A 23,647-nucleotide genomic window follows, 5' to 3' on the forward strand; every position below is an offset into this window, starting at 1 on the left:
AGCTAAGTAAACGCAGTGCAGATGCACCTTTAATGGTCACTGTGCTTATCAGTGTAAACACACGGCTCTCTGACATCCCAGGCTCACCCATTCACTCCAAGATACGCCTCCCCTAGGCCTGCAGCCTCATCACCTGCATCTCCATTTTATGTGCAATCTGAAAGAAACCTACCCAACTAAGCACTCAGACTCCTTCTAAGACAGAAAGCTGTACTGACAGTTTTCCCTCAAAGCCTTTGGAAGTTTACAGATTTAACCTATAAAAAGTATAAAAATATTCCTAGATATTCTAAAGCACCCTGCAGCAAGCAGGAGCCCAAATCTTTACACTTCCAGACTGGGAGGGGCAGCGACAGCACAAGGATTCTGATTCCTTGGTCCCCTGAAGTGCCCAAACCAAAATAGATAAAACCAAAAGAAAAAAAGATGCAGATAGTAACAAAAATGCAGAGTATGCAGTCTTACATTATTTTAGCCGTCAGTTTTGAAGGTCTCTCTGTTAATATTGGCAACACTTTGTTACTATACAGTCAACTATTGCCTGAAACTAGAATGCTTAGAGGGCATTTTATGTATTTTTATACATTTATGCATGTGTTTACAAAAAGCAGCTCCAAATTCTAGTCACTGACGTTTTCAAGAGATTAGTAATTCCTTGAATAACAGAACTCAGGGTTGCAACTGCAAAAATAAAATGCTACAGCCAAGCACAGACCCTAGATAGGCCAGTGCAATCTTACTGCCTGACGTTTAATCCTCTCCCAATACTTACACAAGTCAGATTTATGATTATTTTTAATAAAAATCTGATTATATCCAAATACCCTTATAAATTTAAGACAACCTCTAGATTGCCCTTGCCTCCCTCCTTTCCTCATAACTAGCTGTGAAAACCAGTAGTAAAAAATACCACCTCTCATTTTCCAATTTAAAACACTGTACTTACATTCTAAGAACAGAAGACAGCTTTGTAAGCCAACAGAACTTTCCTTGTCTTACAGTCTAGATTTTTTTTTTAATTTAAATTATGCTGGCTCACTAATGCACAGACAGGCTGGCAATTCAACCAAGACAAACGCTTGCAACTACCTCAAGCAAGTTACTGAACAACCCTTTTTCCAAAGAAAATTCAGGTCTTCCAGGCAGCATATTTCACTTCCAATCCTTTGGGTACATCCAGTCAAGCCAGCAGAGCCAGACCTACCAACACAGCAACTAAAGCTTCACCCTGTGTCTGCATCCTAATTCTGCAGGGAACTAATTTTAAAAGTTATGCTAAGTTACATCGTCTACACCCTTACGTCTTCACCATTTCCACAAAGCATTCAACTGAGCTCCCCAAAATACCGAGATTCCACATTTTAAGGAATGGCTCTGCAACACAAAGTCATTCCTGGACTGCTGAGGGTCTGGCAGAGGAAATTTTCCTATTTCATTTAGGCAAAATCAGCCAGCAAACACACTGAGAAATGTTAACTGATAACCTATTTAATTACACATATCTGAGCAATTACTCAGAATTTTACAGCTGTTCTAAGTATGGAATTTCTATCTGGAAAGGTGCAGAAAAATACTTCAGCCATTTAACCAAGATTTTACTTGCCTCTTCATAAGATTTTAAGCTATTAGAGACATGCACCTTTCACAGCAGAAAATCTCAACGTGGTTTTCATATCTTTCACATCTGCTGTTGTTCAATATTGGGTCACTCAGCCTAATTAAACAATGGAGCTGCACAGTCGACCAAAGAGGATGACATTCAATATATTTACAGAAAATTGCTCCTTGTCAAGTAGCCCATCTTTTGGTAAGTTTATCAGCTAAACAGGGGTGAAAAGGCTTGCTCTGCAGTTTATCACATCAGTGATGTCAGTAACTAATGTTTGCTTAACCTTAAAGATGTGGCACTGTGAACACACTTAGCAAGATAATTCTGTTCCACACATGTGAAAAGCTGTTTTTCAGGTCAGGGAACTTGCAATTTTCACGGTCAAATTAAGTGGAAATTCCAGTTTACCTATTTCATGAATAATGACTTGTGATACTTATTTACCTTCTTTAAAAAAAAAAATAAGCACCAGACTATTAAACAACTAGAATTCTTTGGTAGTATACTAATCAGTGGACTACAATACTGGTGGACTGTTTTATAAATACAAAGAAAAACCAACATGGAAATCCCAAGCATAAGGACTTGGCAGACCTTCTTTCAGCTTTCTTTTGCCTACGATGCCTACACCAGATTCTGGGGAGGACTTCATTTTAACAAATGCTGAATTTCTAGGATAGAAACAATATTAGATTTCAAATAACACAGAAGATCCTTACTCTGTACTTCAGGATAGAACTGCCAAAATGCAGAACAGGATTTACAGAACTACAAATTATATGATGGTATGATATTGCTAGTAACAATTTCAGGCATTCTCAATAAATACGACATCAGTCATAAAAATGAGGTCATGATTAGTGTCACAAAGGTCCTTCAGGGACCATTTAAAATCTTCATCAATGACACCGAGAGTGGGATCGAATGAAGCCTCAGCAAGTTTGCCAATGACACCAAGCTGAGTGGTGCAGGTGACAAGCCTGAGGGATGGGCCACTATCCAGAGGGACCTGGACAAACTCAAGAAGCTTGTCCAGCTGTGAACCTCATGAAGCTCAGCAAGGCAAAGTGCAGGGTTCTACACCTGGGCCATGGTAACTCCTGGATCAACACAGCCCAGGAGAAGAACAGATCAAGAGCAGCCCTGCCAAGAAGGACTTGTGGGTGCTGGTGGAGGAGCGGCTGGACGTGACCCAGGCACAGGCACTTGGAGCCAAACATGTTCTGGGCTGCATCCAGAGCAATGTGGGCAGCAGGTCAGGGGAGGGGATTTTCCCCTTTACCCTGCTCTGCTGAGACCCCACACAGGGTACTACATTCAGCACTGGGGCCCTCAGCATAGGAATGACAGCGGCCCATTGGAGCAGGTCTGGAGGAAACCAGCAAGACCGTCAGAGCGATGAGCACCTCCCTGCTAAGAGGTAAGGCTCAAGGAACTAGGGTTGCTCAGCCTGGAGAAGAGGAGGGTCCTGGGAGACCTCACTGCAGCCTTTCAGTACCTACAGTGAGTCTGTAAGAAAGATGGGGACAGGCTCTTTAGCAGGGTCTGTCACAACAGCACGAGGCATAATGGTTTCCACTAAAAGAGGGCAGCTTTATATCAGATATAATGAAGAAATTTGTGGTGAGGGTGGTGAAATACTGGAATGGGCTGTCCAGAGAGGTGGTAAATGCCCCATCCCTGGAAACATTCAAGGTCAGATTGCATGAGGCTCTCAGCAGCCTGATCTGGTTAAAGATGTCCCTGCTCATTGCAGAGGGGTTTGGACTAAGTGATCTTTAAATGGTCTCTTCCAATCCAAACGATTCTGGGATTCTATGAAAGTTGCAAGTCACAGTCAGTAGCTACTCTGTCTAAGACAGGCATCTTGAAGTTGTCACCATACTACAAATGTTGTATATCTTGGTTGTATCTCCTGACTTGTCAGGTCACTAAGTAACTACTTTCTGTCCACTCCTACAGTGAGACACTGGCCCCAGAACAGACGTGGGTAGCTATTTATCCAAAAACTACAAAGATGCAAGAGTAAACTACATCTTTATAAACTGAGACCAAAGATAGACATGTTTAGTAGGTAACAAAGTGCTTATGGTAAAACAACAAACACTAGCTTCAAAACCTTGGCTTCTACAGAAGTTGTAAAAGGGTCTAATGAAAGTGCACTCCTAACTGTTTCTTGCATCTCTGAGTATTGTATCCACACTGCTTCAGAAGTATGGGCAAAATTAAACACTGCCTGGTTACTAGTTATTCCTCCATAATCTGGCCAGCAAAAGCAAATTTGTTTTTAAAAGTATCTCCAGAATTCATCTCTGTCCTTAAAAAAGAACACTACCACTCCCTTGTCATTTAAAAAAAAAATTAAACACTTCCTTTAACTGTTTTGTGATATTTATACACTAGTGTCCAGCACTACTGCAATTTAGCTGTAAAAAGTGAGCAATTTAGCTTTCAAAAGTTTGGGTCACTCACATTTTGCTCCTCCCTCTCACCTTAATCAAGGTCTTTTTAATTTAGAAATAGCTTCTACTAAGATAAACTGTTCCATCCCTTTACTGTCCAGCACGAGATGCAATATGAACTCTTATACTGAAAGTAAAAGCAAGCGAAGAACAGTCATATTGAAAGTAGGAGCAAAGGGTATTAAATATTATACATCTTTATAACAGAGGAGTGTATTAATAACTCAGGCATGAGCATAGATATTATTGTGTTTTAATCCACAGCTCCTAATAATTAAATTTACTGGTCTGTGACCAGTCTCAGTTTAAGCTCAATTATTTTTCCTGTCCAAAATACATTAAGTTTCAGCTGGATTCACAGTGTGAAGGCTGGATAGCAGGGATAAGGAGGTGGTAGAAGATGTTATGGAAAAAATGCACCAGGGGATCTGGTTATGCAATGGGATACTAGTTATTTCATCAGCCACAGACCTCATAATTTATTCTCACTATGAGGAATTTAACTGCTCTAAATTTCTGTATAGTCTTTGCACAGAACATTTTAAGCTTTTACTTGCAACTCCTACTCTGTAAGGACTGTTAGGAAAGCAAATAAACAGGAAAACCTTACTGCTGTCTTTTGACATCATGGGTTATTTCAGTAGCCCAGAACCATGACCTTAAAACGAAACAGAAAAAAAAAATAGCCTCCCAACACTAACCACAAGCTGCTATTGCCAGTTGGATCCACAAATCGTTTGCCAAACACCACTCAAATGTGAAGACACCACGGATGGCAAAGTACTGGAATCAGCAGAATACATACTGCACTGACTTAGCCCAGTTGTCATTGCAGTTCTGGCACCTGTCTTTTGAAGAACCTCGCTTTTCTTCTCAACCCTGTACTCTGTCTTAATACAGCAATGATTTCCACATGGAATGTACCATGTACAAATGCTTGAAGGAAGATTTTCATAGTTGTGCTTCACAAAAAGAAAGAATGAAAATATCCAGCAGCCTGACTAATGTGCCACCAGGAATTCCTGCACAACCTGAAATGAAAAGAAAGTTTCTAGCTTTTTCTGTATTGGTAACTATATGCTAAATGTTTTATAGAATTTCTCCCTGCTCGTTTTGCAGTAAGACTCAAAGAAAAAACATCTGACTTTCAAATACATCCTTTTGTCAATAGCCAAAAATTATTAAAACCGTTTAACTCGTGATTACACAGCTTTACCACACATGATAGAAATTAAAGGATTTCCCTAATTGATGCTAGCTGTAGGAAGCTAATAACAGTTCTGCTTAAGAAAATGCTACCTCTTCAAAAAATCACCTTTGCAATATCCTCAAAAACCCATCACAGCCGGCATGCTGGTTTTCTCCAAAGTTTTTAATGTCTGTACTTCTTGAAAACAGAAGTGTAGTCTTTATAAACCACACCTATTCAAGCCAAAGAATAATATATTTTTTTGTTTCAAAACATTATAGAGAGCTAATTCAAAGAGGAGACTTCATATTTGTTGAACAATAGCATAAATTTAAAAATAATACCCATATGATTGTGTATTATATTGTGTAGGGTTACATAACCTGACGTGCATGCATTTTTTTAAGGCATCTGACAGCAGAAGTAACTGGTGATGCCCTTAAAGCAGGCTATACCCCACTGAAGCAGGCTGAGCACCTAACACACCTAAGAGAAAAAGCAGATAAGAACAAGACCACAGCCTCTCTCCCCACCTGCCATATTCAAGTTCATGCTAAAAATACCCCACAAACCAAAACTCAAAAGCAGAACTATTAACAAGCTAAGGGCTGAAGCCTTCCTGACTGGCCTTGTGGAATGTTTTCCAGACTTCCTCTTACCATTAGACTAAGAGAGAGTTTGCTCAGTGTCTAGACAAGGTACTCGTTTCTCGGCACTGTTTCTTCTGTCATTTGCTCTTTCATCTAGGTAATAACCATAGCAAAGCCTGGTAAAACAGTTTGGGTTTAATTTTAATTATACCACCCCATAATCAGCCTACAGGAATGGCACAGGGCACATTTCAAACACACACAAAGGAGGAGTCTTCACAGGGCTTGCAGTTAAGCTGTCAAACTTCATGTAAAAGGTTATCTGAGATTCTAAATGTACCCAAGTTCAAACAGCCAATACACAGACTGTCAGACAGGGGGTGGTAGGAAATGAACACTCAAGACCTGCCTAATGCTGAGGACTAGCAGAGAAGAATGCTCTGCCAATCCACTTACCTCATCATTATGCTCTACCCCTGGTATCCACTACCAGCCATTACCAAGTACAAAAGCCGAAGCTGATACACCTGTCTCCATTTTTTTGGGTGGAGTATCTCACATTCTGAGTGAAGGAATATTATTCATAAACATATATAGCCTTATCATTCTACTACCTGCACGTACCTTTGTCACTAAGGGACAAATAAGGACCTCTTGGCACAGGCACACATCCTGCAGCACCTATAAACATCGGTACTCACCACATACGGATGGCGGTATCTGTCCCTGGCTGCCCTAGTTCACAGATCTGTTAGGGCTGGAAGGGACCTGGAGATCACTCAGTCCAATGCCCCTGCCAAAGCTGGGTCACGCAAGGGCAGGTTACATAGGAACGCGTCCAGGTGGATACGGACACGCAGAAGACAGTGCTGCCAAACTTCCAAGGCAGCACTACGCACCATGCACACTGCCTTTAATAATTAATGCGAAATGACACAGCTTTCGCTTCTCTCGAGAAATATTTTTAGCCAAGTGGAAGCGCTACCAAAGCCACCCTACCGACACGCTGCCTGCGCCAGGCCTCCCCACAGGCGGGACGGCACCCCCGCACAGGCGGGAGGGACCCCCGGGCCGGGGGAAGCCCGAGGCGCTGCCTGGGCCCCACGCCGCGGTGAGCGCAGCCCCGAGGGGCGCACACGCCCCCGCCACGCCTGTGCGCTTCCCTCCCGCTCCCAGCCGCCGGCAGCCCGGCCCGCACCAGCCGGGGAGCGGCCGGGATGGATCCCGGCACCCCCGGGGTCCCCGCACCTGCCGGGAGGCGCCCGCCGGGCCCGGCCCGGCCCCGCCCCTTCCGCAGGCACCACGCGTGCGAGGGGGAGGAGGCGCTCACATGGCGCCTCCGCATCATCCCCCGCACCCGCCGCCCCCTCCACACTCACTTCTCCCCGCCGCCGCCTACGGCCACCTCCTTGCCGCCGCCGCCGCCGTGGTTATTGTTGTGGCCGCTGTCGGCGGGGGGCTCGCCAGGAGTCGGCGACGGCGCCTGCGCCCCCTTCCCCGGCTCCTCCAAGGCTCCCTCCGAGCGGGTGCATAGACCTCTCGCTGACGGCAGCGCCGCCGGGCCGCGGCGGGCGGCGGGCGGGCTGGCGCCGAGGGAGGCGAGCGGCGGCTGGAGGCGCCTGGTGGTGGCGGCGGGTCCCGGGGCCGGGGCCCCGCCGCCGGCCGCCCCCGGCGGGCCGAGCAGCAGCAGCTCCCGCAGAAGCGCCGAGCGCCACAGCCGCATCATCTTGCGCCACCGCGCCGACTGCCCGCCGCGCCGCCCGGCCGCGCCTCTCGCACCGCGCTGCACCCGCCCCCACCGCGTGCCATTGGCCGAGCACGCCTAACTGTCAGGCTCTCGGCATGCCCATTGGCCGGCGGGGACGTCACTCAGAGCCGCTGCCACGCCCCCGGCGCGGGCCGAGTCTCCCCGCGGGGCCGCTGGTGTCGCGCGCGGCCGGTGGGGCGGGAGCAGCAGCGCCCCAAGCGGGCGGACCCGGAGCTCTGAGGGGGCCCCGGGGCGCCGCCTCCCTCCCTCGTTCTTTTCCTCCCTCCTTCCTTTCCTCCCGCCCTCCTTCCCTCCCTCGCTCTGCGACGTGTAAAGGCGTTGGGAGCGGGCTGGGCTGCGGCGGTGTCGGGTTCAGGTTGCCATGGAAATGGCCATTTTTTAAAACTGTATGTTTTTGATTACGAAGTGCACTGCCTCTGCCGTGCCGGCGGGATCACAGAATATGCTGAGTTTGAAGGGACCCACAAGGATCATCGAACCCAACTCCTGGCCCTGCACAGGACATCCCAAGAACCTCACCCTGTGCCTGCTAGTCTTGTCCAAGCACTTCTTGAACTCTTGTCAGGCTGGAGGTGTGACCACTTCCCTGGGAAGCCTGTTCTATTGCCCGACCATCCTCTGGGTGAAAAACATTCTCCTAATATCCAACCTAAACCTCTGCTGACACAACTTCAGGCCGTTTCCTCAGTCCTGTTAGTGGTCACCACAGAGAAGACAGAAGGATGCGCAGGACCTGCGTCCGTCACCCAGCAGGCACCGTAGGAAAGGGCTCAGGAAACAGGAGCCTGTTGGAAATACCCTCAGCAGGAATGGTTGTTCCCACATTCTTTGGGTCAAACGCTTCTGGCAGGGAGCAGAGCTCCTGAGGGGTTTCCACGTACTTTCAATAAAAGGATAACTGCATAGCTCATTGCCAAAATTTACAGTGGAGGCTGTAAATCTTGGTCAAATGTCTGAAGATTTTTGTTTTAAAGAAAAAGAAATAAACCAAACACAAGCCCACAAAAAGCAACCACCTGGATAGCCAGGTGAACTGGGTGTGGCCATTCTTCATGTTCACATCATCAAACATTTAATCAGAGTGTGGAAATTTTGCTGCTGCTCACTTACAGGTCCCAGTTTGGGAACTATTGACCCATGGTTGTGAAGCCCTAAAGGCAAAAGAGTAGCAAAGAGTTGCAGGAAATAACTGCAGGGTTTCAGTACAAGGTGTAAACATCGCTCTTTATATACACTTACGCTTCTGTCACAGCTGTCAGGATATAGCATTATGGAAGTCACAGATTTTGCAGTTACTTGGTGAAACTTTGCTCACATCACCAACTGCTAAATTTGTCCTAGATGAGTACAAATCTATATCAGCAAATTGTATCCATTATGGGTAACAGTAGGAGATTTCTTGTCATCCTACTTCCTCAGTAATGCCAACATGCAAACCAGTATTTTAATTGTCCCTAGCCTTCTCAGTTTAGGAATCTTAATTTTCAGAGCAAAAATGTAAATACTTGTGGAGCTGTGAGTTTATTACTGCTAAATTTCCTTTTAAACAGTTTCCCCATGCATTGAGGTTTATTTCATCTGGCATGTTTATTATATTTGGCAGAGGTGGGGGTGGAAAAGCTGCAATTCTGAGTTATGATCTTGCTGCACACTTTATTGGAAGTGTTTTACTCTGAAGGTACTGATACTTTGTTTTCCACCACCCCCCAGATTGAAAGTTTCAGCTCTCTAGGCATAGTAAATTGTGCTTAAAGACCCCCATAAATCAGAAAGGGTGCTGTTACCCATTTTTCACTCTGAGAGAACTACAAATAGACATGGAGAATAGTCTTGCCTTGTGCTTCTACTTACCCAGCAGCACAAATACCCACAGGAGTTCCCTATGCTAATAAATTGTCACAACAGCCATGAGGGTTTTGGGAAGAAGATATAAAGATAGTTGATAATCCATGCCTATAAAATGAGCCTCCAGAAAAAAACAAAAACAAAACAAAACAAACAAACAAACAAACAAAACAAAACAAAACAAAACAAAAAAATCAATGGTTTTTCTTCCCACTGATCAAGGAAACTTGAAATACCAGTGTGGGATGTGTAATCCTGTGCTGCAGTAACTTCACATACAAAAATGCAAAGTACCTGCAGTTCTCATGTACTTATTACGTTACCTATTATATTTCCTGGAACTAATTTTGGATTTCCATTTGTTAAGTCCTTTTTGGCAAGCCAATACTGCGTCTTTTATCCTGCCGTCCAATAAAAATATTTCTCGTTTTTAAAATTACATTATGTAAAATACTCTAAAGATAGAAGTCTCTCAAGCACCTTTTCCATTCTTTCTACAGAGTCTTCTGCTCCAAGACCAGAGACAGCAAGTGCTGTCTCTTCCAGAATGTGCATTTGGTCACTAATTGAACACATATTTCTGCAGACACTACAAGACTCTGGATTTTACTGCCAAGGTGGTTTGCCAGTGTGACAGCTGCACTCTTTTCTAAGCCAGCTGTTTAGCCACAACCTGGTGCAAAAACTTGTCTAAGCTGAAAATGAAAAACTTCATCTCTTGAAGCTGTAGGAGGAGAAGAAGTGGAAGAATGAAATATGTAATGATCTGGATCTTTCAGTGCTCTGGTTTCTGTTCAGAACGTTGCAAATAAGGTGGTGAGAAGGAAAAGAAAAAGAAATTCACAAAAATACATTCACAAAAATATTTGCCTCTCAAAACAGCACCCCATGATACTTGACCCTACAGGAACTATATGATTTTACTCCTTTTCTCTATTTTTTTTCACTTTGTACGCTGTTGCCTTATTCCTTTATTTAACCTTTTAGTATTGCCTTCACATCAGTACATTAGTTGTCTCCACTGCAGGTATTCTTCCTTAAAGCTTTTCTTAATATTCACCTAAAGAAATTGATCTTCCACTTCTCTCCCTGGAAATTACCCTGTCTGTGTTTTAGCTCGTGAGGGCAGAAAATGCAAGCTGCTCTGTGTGTGGGACTACAAATACACAGCTTGGGAACAATGCAAAATGATAAATATAGTTTCAGATCCAGAAAGTTCAAGGCCAATAGTGACTCACTCGCTATTCTGAGAACTTTTGCTGCATAATTCAGGCCATTACTCCTTGCTCCTACTATGACTAAGCCTGAGACATTTTACCCACTGATTCTCTTCCCTCCTCCCACTGGCACAGGTACACCAGAGAGTCTTAATCTAAAGACAGACTTTTTTTTTTTTTTTAAATTTAAAATCAGCCATAAGAAATGTAGTAAAAATAGCATCAAACCCACAACCATTTGCTTGGGAAAAGCACTGTACATTAAACCTGTTAAACTGACACTGATTTTTGTATTGCTCCAGATGTTAGACTGGGCTTTCCCATATCCCAGTGATACTGCCTTTAGACTTCTCCTTTGAACAGAGTGATATTACTCGTCTCTTTGGAAAGAGAAGACACGCCATCTGCTCTGCCATTCTGTGTTTCACACAGTATCCCAAGAGAAACAGAAAATTACAAAATGGTTTCCACACAGAGCAAAGAAATTTGAAATTAAAATTCCCCATAGCTTTTATTTTGAGTTGGTTACACAACCAGCAGTAACCATAACCCAAATATTCTCTTTTTAATTTCCACAACTATACATGTTCTTTCACAAGACAAAAATTATTTGAATTTAAGACAACAAGGTTCTTCAGGAAAGAAAAAAAAAAGATCTTTTAAATAGGCATTATTTTTTAAGTATTTTCCTTAAGCTGTATTGTAGCAAAATATTCCTAGTATAGCTCTCTAAAAATAATCTATATTTCAGAGGTTTTCCTTTCTAAAAGGAGCACAGCAGCATTAATCTCCTAGGAGAAAGGGCTCTGAAAAGCAGGTGGAAAGAGGTCTTCCCAGTTCAAGCACATACACTGATAACAGCTTTCAGGAAGGTTAAATCCTCCCATCAGATCAGCAGAGCAGATCTCAGATAAGCAGCAGAAATTAAGGATTATCTTGACTACGACATGAACTGTTTACTTTTCTATTTTAAATGGTTATGTTGGCTCCATTTCATTTGTTGTGGGGTAATGCTTTCCAAAAGAGAACTAAGGACCAGAGACTACTATTATCTATTCAAGTATTTCTACCCATTCCAGCAACAGTTCCTAAGAATACTCTTTTCTTCTGTGAGGTTAACCTGCTGCACCTTTGGGTAACATTTTTATATTGATTCAAGGGAAAGGTGCTCAGTCACAAGAAACATTCCCGTTGGATTGTACAGAGGATAAAGAACAGCTTCCTCTGAGCATAGAAGCATAAGCAGTAAATAGTTACTATTTAATCCAAGAAAATGAATGTTCAAATGTTTGGGCATCATAGCTCAGAAATCCAACAAGGAGGAAAACATTCAGAGGATTTATTTAACCGGAAAGTAATGGTTGAGGGAGTGACCTCAAGTGACAAGCAATAAAAATAAAATCAAAAATGCCCTCCCTGCATAGTGCATCGATGAGTCAAGAGCTCAGTTCATATCACTCACATTCCAGGCAAACAGAGGCAGTCAGGGATTAATTCAAAGGGAAGAATATTTGGAGGATTTTCCGAGACTGATATGAAAAAAGACTGCAGGGGCCTGGGACATTCCTAGCATGGTTAATAGACAACATATGATCTGTTCTAGCATATATAACAAGAGCAAGCAAATCAAACAAGAAGAGTTATTGAGGATGACCTGCAAAGACTGGCACAATTTTTTCCTATTACTCGATTTGTTAACCTGCTTCCTTTCATCTTGGTTGGGGAGACAACACCATCATTCCTCATGCTCATTCTCAGTCACATCATTTTTCAGATGTAAAATTCTTCACACGTCAGAGCATACACCTTCAGAAGCTAACAGAGGAGCTGTGCTGCACCCAGCACACTGCATGTTATTTGTACTACAGTATACATAAATTATACTGTTACATACCCAATGCATTCCACCCACAATCACATTCAATGCTTAATTCTGATAACTTCTCTTAAACTGCAGTCTTGATATCACAGGAGCCCAAGGAGCAGGAGCGAATTTGGATCTTCTGTTTGTATTCCCAGTCCTGAAATATTAGCCTTGGTAACCTTGTGCAAGCGAAAAGAAACAAGTGACAACATCAACTGCCCCATCATATGCCTGAGATGAGCATGCATGAGGGAGCTCAGGGGAGCCCACGGGCTCATGTCTCACTGCTCTTGAGAGCAGACATGGGAAATTGGCGCTGGCATTTGGCGCAGGTCGGAGCACTTGGGCTGACCATTAACACCTTATTAGGCACCTAAAGGTCCCTAAGGAAAGATGGGGAGGGACTTTTGATAAGGAAATGCAGTGCCATGACAAGGGGAATGGCTTCAAACTGATAGAGAGCAGGTTCGGATTAAATATTAGGAAGAAATTCTTCATTGGTGAGGCTGATGAGGCCCTGGCACAGGTTGCCCAGAGAAGCTGTGGCTGCCGCATCCCTGAAGGTGTTCAAGGCCAAGTTGGATGGTGCTTGGAACAACCTGGTCTGGTGAAAGTTGGCCCTCTCCATGGAAGGGGTTTGGAATGATATGATCTTTAAGGTCCCTTCCAACACAAACCCATTCCATGATCTGCATGTGCCACCCCAGCTCTGAAGCAATGAAGAAGCCAGTGTGTGCTGCATCCTCCCCTTGTCCTAAGCTGGTTGCTTTCAGCTCTGAATTTCAGCGCATTAAAAAGACCCTTGGAGAGGTGCAAGCTTTCAGGCCAAAGCATAGAAGTGCATCCCATTAAACTGTCCCATGAAGGAAAAGTCCTGGATTTACCCTTTCACAAATACCTGTGGCCATGTAGAAGCTTAAGCTTGACAAAACCTCCAGTCTTAAAGGGAGGGCTTCTCAAGCTGCAGAGAAACAAAACAAAACAAGGTAAAATGAAGCAAGCAAAACAAGCAGTCAGACTGTAATGGAAACTGTCTCATCATAAGTGGTAGTCCAAGTAGTTTAAAAGTCTTCCACTTCCCTAAAGGCTCCTCTGTAATACATAGAAACCACTCTGATTGGGTACAGGGTATAAGGCCAGCATCAACAAAATCCCACTGCCTCTGAAATGGCAAACTAATCAGCAAAACCACATGTTTTTTTCTGCCCTGATATTTTTGGCACCCTCTCATTTCTGTTGCTGCACTGAGGGAAGAGGAATGTACACTTAAGGTGATTGAGTCCTCAGCCTACCTTTGCAACTGCTGTGAGTTGTCAGTCTCCTTCCAAGCTGCAAGAATGTTTAAGTCTCCTGTTTACTCAAAAACAAAAAGTCCCATAAAGACCAATGCGAAAACAGACAAGTTTTTAAGTTCTTGAAGGATGTAACCTTGAAAGATTTCCCTCCTTCCCCCGCATATAATTCTCTCTTTATAAACATGTAACTTTCTTAGGGAGGTGAAAAGGAGAAAGACCAGCAGCACTTCCCAGTAGCACATGGTGTACCACCACACTCCAAGGGTATTTAATGTTTATCCAAGGATTTTTGAACGGTTCCACAACAGTAGGCCAGGAGACTGAAGATCTGCAAAACTGAATTCCAAGATTTAAAAAGCAGAGCAATCAAGGTTGTAAAATAACCTGGATTAAATAAATGTTTTTGCTAATAACTAGTCTACCGCTTAAACACTTTTACGTTCATCCTAAATTCCAAGAAGAAAGACATTCAAAAATTTTGTATGGTATTTTTGATGCATTTGAAACACCTGTGGAAGCCAAAGATTTGTACCTCAGTAATGTTAACTGCTGTCACAGAATTTCATCACATCATCTTTACCTGTTCTATAATGCTCCATCTTTTCATACAGGGTGTGAAACAACGGTCTCTGAAGTCAGAAGCTGATAGGAAAACATACAAGACAAGAAACTCTGCCTTTTAAATTGTATTTTTAGGCCTCATCATACTTTTGATAGCAGTATTAGACCAAATTATTTTGGTTTTTACCTCAACTGACTGGGTTGTGATGTGGAAATTGGTGTGTTCCTAACATTACATGAACTCTGGTTCATCAACATCACTCATTCCCACATGCCATGGCTTGTCACTCCCTCACAGTTGTCCTGAGACAGCTATTGAACTGGGTCACGGTGTAAAACAGAAGTGAAACAAGCTGGGTTACAAATTGGCAGATCATCATTCTCTGCTTTGAGAAAGAGGAGTTTCACATAATAAGGCTGTGAAACATGTCTTGAGGTGCTTTGAATTAACATGAGGTAGAAGTGCTCAAAGAAAGAGCAGTAGCCAAGAAATGCTGATAGTTTTGTTTCTCTCTGTACACTTGGCCTTGCACCACAGGAAAGGGATGTTGTCAGATAACAGACTTCACAGCCTTCCTGTCACAGGCAGTTTTAAAACCATGATCACTTGCTTGGATATTTGGAATATTCAGATAAAGTTTTGTCTGATGCCTTGATCAACAAACAGAGCTTTGGGCAATTAGAAACCCCTATAATAAGGCATAAAGCCAAACCAGTTGCCTATCTGAATAATATGATTATACTGATTTTAGGAAATATAAATTCTGGAGTTACTAGAACATCTCTTATTCTGCCATATACTTACACAGAAGTTAACCTTGTAATACCCTACACTAATCACTCAAGACATCATGGGCCTAATTTGAGAACAAATCTAATAGGCCCTACTATGGTCCATTCAATAGGAATTTTTGTTTTATCTTCAGGCTGTTTGCTATGTGTGCTGTGTTTGACTAAATCTCATTGGATACTTGAGGATCAGCTCTGCTAAAACAGAGTTAGAGAACAGTGGTACAGTTCACCAGCCCAGCTGTGGTAGAGAGGATATTTTCTGCTAAAAATACTTTAGGACAACAAATAAAAAGTGAACTATATTGAGTATTTTGGGCCAGAAGGCATGTAGAACAGATACATGTAATTATTCATGTATTTATGGTTAGGAAAACAGCATGCAGCCACCTTTCTCTTTCCTCCCCAGCTTTGACTTACTGTATCATGACTGCAGCAGTTACAAACTCTCAAGACAGGAAGGCACGTGCCCTATTAGTCATATTTCATCACAAAGTTGCATTTGTTTCATTCCTTGCACTTTCATTATGTGTATTTTCATGCAATTCTTCTAACAGTTTATCTCACCTTGCACATTTCTGCAAGTTTTTCTTCTGCTTATCTACCTTTTAAGTTGTATTTCTGTCTTTTGATTGACATACTCTAATAGGGAATCTAAAAGGAAAATAAAATAGCCTAAATAGTGACTCATTTTGTTCTGCTTTTCCTGTTAGTTACATTGTTTGATATGTCAACATGTTTCCTTCACAGTGAAGGTGAAATTCAGAGTTGAAAAAGCACAAGCAGTGAAATGTATTGCCTTTTTACACAGAAGTATGATTAAAGAGAAAGGTAACTGCTTAGCAGGGCTTACTGAAGCTACCTCGGTGTAAAGCCAAATAAATTCCACCCTCTGAAATAAGAAGTAATTCTTAAACTACCTGTAGTTGTTAATGATTGCTAGAACTGGAACTAATCAATCAAACCACGTGCTAGTGAGTAATAATCTTCTAGAAACATCCTGAATATAAAGATTATACCCTTTATTTAACAGATAAGAGGGAAAAGGTTAATTTACATCTCAGTAATAATTTGAGTAACAAGAACCATTAACTTATGAAGGTAATGAGCTGAAACATCCACCAGCTCAGTCCAATGACCCTGTACTTCAGGACAAGCAGGAGGATCTGTGTGATGGAATGGTGCTGATCACTTCCTGGGGACTGGCCAGGCTCTGGATGCCTGGCACACTCCACCTGCATGGCTTTCAGTCTGGCTCAGGACAAGTGCTTGTATGGAAAAACAAAACCCTGAGGAACAGTGCTCTTCCCACATAGTAGTTCTGAAAAAAGCCTTTTTGGTAGCCTTTTTTTGTATCCCCAAACAGATTGCACAGAATTGGCTCCAAAGCTGCCAAATAAACATTACAAGGAGGAGAAAAAGAATGAGCACCTTTAATAGCATTACAGCTGTGCTTTTCTGCTGGCTTATTTCTGTCTCCTGCATACCTCTCATGTCTAGGCCACATTTATTGGCACATTGAGACCTCCATCTTAAAAACTGGAAGAACATCATATACATGAGATGAAGGCAGGAGCAGTACAGTCACCAGGTGGCTGTCACCCAGACAGACAGTCACAGACCAGTTTTGAAGCTGAGTACTGCTGAAACTCCATATTGGGAATGCTGTGCTCCAAGGAGAGCAGCAGCAGAGCAGACTGGCTTCAGCCTGCCCATGGCAGGACAGAGCTGGTTTCTCCACACCTCTGTTACCTCCTGGTCCTCTCAGTTCAAGGGCATGAGTAAGAGGCAGCTGTGCCACGATGTTACAGGTGTAACCTTTGAGTGCCTGTTTCAGAGTTCACGTAGAAAGTCAGCTGCATCTTCCAGCCAGAACTTGAACTGTTTAACCTTCAGCTCTCGGAGGCTTTCAGATCAGAGCTGCAAGTGGATGGAGAAGATTATTCCCAAAAGATCAGGCTTCTGTTACACATTACCTCGAAGCAGAGTGGGCAGAAGGATGTCAGGGCACTCTCTCTGGAGCAGAGAAGGATCTCCTGGGAACAGTGAGTCCACTGGGTCACACCTGCCTGTGTGCAAAGGCCATGCCATGGCCCAAGAGAGAGGTCATTTATATCAATGCCTTCCTCACAGGTGTCACAAGGCTGTCCACTGAGGCACTAACACCTCAGTGCTTGAAATGCTTTAGAATTGGGCTGCATGAGAATAAAATGATTCTTAATTGCTTTACTCGTCTTTCCTAAAGAATTACATACTTTTTTAACCCTATGATAATAACGAGATGAGAAAAGTGATGAGGAATGATGCTACAGGTAATCATGAGGTAAGCATTCTTAACAAAGCTAAATAGTTTGGGGTTTATGAAAAGAAAAAAATAATTTAAAAATATTCTAAGTTCCATAAATGATCCTATAGAGATGAACTATGCCACATTCCACTAAATAAAATCCAAAACCCTTAGTGCAGGCTTACACACACAAGCAGCCATTTAAAGAGGTGTTTTTTACTAAGAAAAGAATCTGTTTATTATCATTGTTGTAACTTTTTTGGTTTTTTAACTCCTATTACTGCATAAGATTGAACATACCTTTGCATTTTGTGAATCCCCAGCAGAACTGGTGGTAGCACAGTATGTTGCAGTGGCACTGCCAATCTGTCCAGCATTTGTGTGACACGAGGCAGCACATGGGAGCAGGGCTCCTGGCACAGACACAGTCACCAGCACCCTGTCTACTGCCCTGAACAGTGGGAACAGGGGCATTTGGAACGTCCTGAACAGTGGGAACAGGAGCATTTGGAGCTCCCCAAACAGTGGGAAGAGGGGCATTTGGAGCTCCCCAAACAGTGGGAAGAGGGGCATTTGGAGCTGGTCAAGAACAATGAGCAAGTCAGAACAGAAACTGTTTAGCAAAAATCCAAATGCAGAGGCAGGGCAAGCTTATCGTTTTTATAACTGTCCTTTAGACATAAACCTCACTTGAAGCCACTGCTCTGAGAACAAAACCAGAAAAAAAAAGACAAAACAACTTCTAAAAGCCTTTTCTGCCATGAGGAAGTTCATCTTTGATGAAACCTGGAGGAACAGATGTTACTGAGTTCCCAGGCAAGGAAAATCTGGAAAGAAATGAACACAATTATCCAGGAAATGGAAGTGATGGGAAGCAGCTGCGACCTGGAGCCTGCTGGCTCTCCCTGGCAAGTTCTGTGGCTGTTGCTTATCCTTGCAAAGAGGAGCTTCAGTGTCCCTTTAATTCCCTTTACACTGTCAGGGACATCCCCGTGGAGGCTGGCTGTCCCAGCCCCACCAGCATACTTGAAGATTAGTTTAGGAAAAGTGTGGATGTTGTCCTAATCCTGTGTTGAAGCCATGATGGATTGCGAGCCCTGCGTTACACAACAGGATCCCTCCTGTGACTCAGTGGAAAGGATTTCCTGCATGCCCAGGGCGGTGTGGATCAGACACAGGGAGGATATGCAGGGGAGGAGGCGCGCTGCTCAGTCAGTCAGTCACAGCACAGCCGTGACCTATCCAAGCACTTGAAATAAGAGTTGCTGGCACATCTCCACACTTCTGGGCAGCCTTCCCGTGTGCAGGACTGACACGCTCACTGTGAACCCACGCAGATATTCAGATATTCATCTCTAGACCCTAGAGATTAAAACAGGTGCATGCAAGGTTCCCCCTCTGTGTTCTCAGGTGTGCACAGCCTAGGCCTGTGTACCTGTGCTGCGTGGCCAGCTCACAAAAACATCCTCCCCAGCTGCTGCTGGAAGAGACTGCCATGACCAATCTCACCTCGCAGCCTGGCTGGCAGCCCTCAGCACGTCCAAGGAGCTGAAGATAAATGAAGCAAGGGTTTTCAGCAACCTGAGAGTGCCACAACTGCACAAAGCAAGGTTTTCCTGCTCTGACAAAGGTGTGGGATAAAAGAGGCCATAATACCATAGCCGTAGTATTATATAAATACTTACATAAATGCAATGTCTTCTATCTGGAAAGCATTTGCAATAATATGGGTAGTGTGTTTAACCACTTGCATTTTTTAATATACTAAATCATCCCAGGAGCTCTTACACAGGCCAAGTGGAAGAGATCTGCAGGTGAATCTTGTCCCTACCCTCCACATTTATTTCAGTACTCAAGCTCTGCTAAAGGACTGAGAGGACTACCAGCAGTCAAGTGCTTCATCAGCTGATTTGGGATATGCAGATGCCAGCAGCCATAGCACTGAAGAGACTGCATGACAGTAACAAAGAAAGCGTGAATTATCTTGAGGGAGCTGATCAGTGATCTCCAGCTGGCTCCAGGCTCCAGCTCAGAAGGTCACACAGCTGACACACCATCCTGTGAGTCACCCCCTGATACTGCTGTGTCCAGCATAACTCATACGGTTTGGCAGCATTGAGGAAGTTCCTCCTCCTTGCTTGCTGCCCAGAGTCAATGTTGCCCTACAGAACACATGAGACAGTAAAGCCACCAAAAGACAGATGGCAACTTGACCATCTCATTAGTCATCATCACCTCCTTGAGTGGCAGCACCAGGCAAGATTCATGCCACAAACGCCATTTACATGTTCTCTAGACGATGTATCAGCACAGCCAAAATATATCTACCTACATCAAAAATAAAGGTTTGCAGCCCAGGTCAATTAATTGGCCTACATTCTTTGAAGTCTGCTTAAATAACAGAATGTGTTCAGATCTTAGCCAGGCTGAAACAACCGATATCTTCACAAGACACCAAGGTAGATACCTGGTCTCCACAGCTCTGTGGGGTAAGGCCCTTTGGATAACACAGGTTTCATTCAGGGTCTGCACTGCTGCACCCTCTGAGTTTACTCCCTAACCGGAGACTTGACTGGCACCCTGACAGCACTAGGATATGGCAAAGTCACCCATCAAACAAGTGCTCAAAACCACACCCATCAAGTAAATGCGAAAATTTCAGTACCAGACTAAAGTTAGGTCTGAGTTCCCTGAATATTGGCTAAACTTAAAAATTTAAAAAAACAATAAAACAACCCACATACACCAGGAGAAAGACTTGGTGTTTCAGGAAAAGGACACGGAACCTATAAATAAAAGCACAAAAGTGTGGTGAGACAGGACACCCCTGGCTTTGCCAGGTGTGACTCCGTCCCTTCCAGGCAAGCCCTGCCGGTCATCCTGGAGGAGCAAATGCCATGACTGGAAGGAAAACTGCCTTCCTGGAGTGTGCAACAGCACCCAGCATGTAATTTGTCAATGTAATGACAATAAAAGGATTATGTTAATAGGCAGGTAGCTGTAATGAGAAAACAATGACACAGACCATGCACCGTACATCTTACAGTGTTAGAGAACAAGGGTTAGAGATGGGTGCCCAAACACGCTGTCCTTCATGAAGAGCAGAGCAATAGCCTTATGGGTTTTTTCTGTTAGGATGAAGTGTTATTTTTCCAGAGCATTAGGTTCTGGTGACCACCACCTTGAGAGAAGCTGGGATCTTTCTTCTCTAGTGAAAGAAAATACATCATATAAGTCAAGATTTAGCTGTCATCCTGTGTTGTTATTGTTTTAAGGACAGCATCATGATAACAACATGACTCTCAGCTTACAGCAAGTGAGAGCGATCTTCATTCTTCCAAACCCTCTTTTCATACAGTACTTCAGTACAATGAATATGATTGGTCATTCAGAGCCTACACCTCTCTGTAAACATCCTTGCCAGTAAACAAGTTAGAAAAACACCACCTGCTAACGGTTTTTTACCTCCCAAGGATTGTTTGGATTCCTCCTTAGGATTTTCCCAGGCCAGAATGGGAGAGCTTCTGGCTTGTCCTTCACACAAACTATAGCCAGTGTCTGAAGCCCAAAATCTGACCACTGTCAGTACCCACAGTCCTGTAGTGCTGAATGAAGTGCTGCAAACTGCCAAGGCTGCTCCAGACCCACCAACAGCAGAGCCTCAGATGAACCTATGAGTCAAATACACGTCACACTGTACACCTGAAACAACACATCTGTGTGACTGTCCACTTCAAAAAGCTACATTGTGCATTTAGGGATAGACACCACGTAGGGAAAAGTGGTTAGGGAAAGCAGAGGTCAGAAAAAAGATGCTCAAGAATACTTCTCTAGATGCTGCAGTACTTTCAAGGACAAAGACAAGGGTTTTAACAAAGAAGGGTTTTAAACAGAAGAGCTTATACCTGTTTCCTGAACTAGACACTAAAGTTACTCATTAGCAGTTCGAATTCAGGCACAGGGATGTTTGTATGAGGCAGGAATGTGTTCGTTTTTTATTTCCTCAGAAGCAGGTAGCTTACATCTGAGGGATATCAATTATTAACTCCAGCCTAAGATGAAAGTGTACAGGTTTAACTTCCCTGAGAGACAGGGACCTCCCTGTGTTTCTAGATCTGACAGGTTCTGATGTGCCTTGCTCCCACACAGGAGGTAAAATACCAGCTTACAGTGAAGTGATCCCTCTGGGAGAAAGGACCCTGCACTAAATGTTGATGGACATATGGGAGTGATTGATTTAATTTAAATTCAAATTTTTACAGTGCTAATAGAAAAAATGTGAAAAAAAAAAATTGTTCCTAATTATCTTTAGGCCTTGGGTTTTGCTAAAATCTGTCCAGAGTTTTTGACAAGGTGCCATGTTCCTGCAGCTGTACTCAGTAGATGATGTTTCAGACCTCTACAGAGCCACTTACGTGTGTATGTAATTAATGTGGGGAAACAACCTCGCACTTCTGAAGGCTGCTCTTCAAGTGTGACTTCAGACTCCTTCATCAGACCTAATTGAGCTCTTGGGTATCAGATGTTTCTGCACAAACATTTTTTCCATGCACAGCAGTATATACATATATTACAGTAGCATCACCCATACCCAGCAGCAGCAGCGGATGGTGCACTTGAGCACTGTCACAAAGCAAGTTTTGTTACATGAACACTTGCCCTCAAGGTATATACTAGAGCAGAACCTGCTCCCAAAGAAGTCATAACCAGACTCACAGTAAGCCTGACAGTCGGCACTAAAGAGCTTCCTCAGAAGTATCCCTCTCCTTCAGAGAGGATCCATGCACCTCCAAAGCAGGAGGCTGGCCAAACTGAAATCCCAAAGTGTTGGAGGTCACTGCCCTGTGCTGGGGTCTTCAAAGCTGTGCTTATCACCAAGTGGGACCAGGTGAAGCTCTCCTGTTGGATGACAGTCCGTGCACATGCATGGCAAGCTGGTGGGGATTTCCTAGTTTTGGCCCTTGTTTTCTAAAACGAGGACAGGAAGTTCCCCACATCTGCTTGCTTGCAAATTTCATTTCTGTCTGACAGTAGACCTTACAACCCGCGATGGCAACACCAGAGGCAGCACAAGCAGAGCCGGGGGCTGGAGCACTGCCACGGCGCTCTGCTTTGGGAGGCTGCCTCCCGTACAAAGCAGACCTTGTACTCTCCCACCAGGGCTGCGCGTCCTCCCGCCCCGTTCCAGCAGGGCCGTCTGCGAGCGCTGTCTCGCAGCAGAGATGCCAAACCCAGGGGAATCACATGGCTGCGTGGCAGACACGAGCAGATCTATTTAAATTGATTATGCTTCAAACAAAACTGGTTCAATGTCTACTTACATTCCGGTTTCAGGAACATTTCATAACCACTAAGCCTTTTAATTAAAAAGTGCACGACCTTTGTTGCTGAGCCAGCAATCTTTGCAAAGCATCTTTACAAACAGCGATGAACTCGGGAAGGGACCTGAGACACAAGAGGAGAATCTCTTGGCCCGATTCCCTCTCTCAGAACCCTTGAGCTGCCTGGGCATATCTGCACATAGGTGAGGCTCTTACAGACCACAGCACGAATTATTTGCCCCATCAGTCAGAGAGGACGGCTCAGACTGGTGCCCGGGGTGACAACCAGGAGCGTCTCCTAAACCAGGGGAAAGAGCTCCCTCGGTCCAGCTGAAAGTGCCTGTAGTCAGAAAGTGTTTATAGCTCCCAGCTGAGAAGTCAGCTAAAGTACCAGCCTGCAACAGACACTCTGCTCTGGCTCTCACAAAGGAGGCTTCTGTTCAGGCAAACCTGTTGCTGTTTCTTTGGTGTGACTGCACACACTGCTCCTCGGAAGGAAGCTGGTGGCCTCCTTCACGCTGAAGTTTTGCAAAGTTATTTAAAGGAGTGTTGTTTTTCTGGCCATCCCTGCAAGCTCTGGTCTGACACATCACCACCGCGTTGCTTTCTGGATTTCTCTCCCGAGGAGAGGCTTGCTGGAGATCTGTGCTTTCGGGCAGTTCCCTTATAAGGCAAAGCTTTGGGCTCAGCTGGGTTTAGCTATTCCCTTAGTCTTTAGTCTTCAGTGTAAAGAAATAGTCCTGCAGTCGGATAAAGCATTGCACCAGTGTCAAGCCAGAAAGAAGAAAATAGAATTGCTCTTTTTGCCTTTGCTAAATGCCAGCTGACTTCGGTCTTTGAAAAAACCACC

General features: G+C 43.9%; 1 protein-coding gene and 1 long non-coding RNA gene across 3 annotated transcripts in view; both read right to left on the reverse strand.

Moving 5' to 3' along the window:
- GLS (glutaminase) overlaps window positions 1–7,643 on the reverse strand; it is a 61,503-nt gene extending 53,860 nt beyond the window's left edge. For both annotated transcript variants that reach the window (XM_063399886.1, XM_063399887.1), the window contains exon 1: window positions 7,230–7,643. In XM_063399886.1, the coding sequence (XP_063255956.1) occupies window positions 7,230–7,576 (347 nt within the window). In that variant the 5' untranslated portion in view covers window positions 7,577–7,643. The remainder of the gene's footprint in view (window positions 1–7,229) is intronic.
- A 2,558-nt stretch (window positions 7,644–10,201) lies between these two features.
- Window positions 10,202–23,647, reverse strand: part of LOC134551799 (uncharacterized) — a 44,074-nt gene continuing 30,628 nt past the window's right edge. The window contains exons 3-4 of the long non-coding RNA XR_010080692.1: window positions 13,443–13,505; window positions 10,202–12,723 (exon numbers count right to left, since the gene is read on the reverse strand). This is a non-coding gene — a long non-coding RNA (uncharacterized LOC134551799). The remainder of the gene's footprint in view (window positions 12,724–13,442; window positions 13,506–23,647) is intronic.

Source organism: Prinia subflava, chromosome 6, assembly GCF_021018805.1.
Source record: "Prinia subflava isolate CZ2003 ecotype Zambia chromosome 6, Cam_Psub_1.2, whole genome shotgun sequence".
Taxonomy (NCBI): Eukaryota; Metazoa; Chordata; class Aves; order Passeriformes; family Cisticolidae; genus Prinia; species Prinia subflava.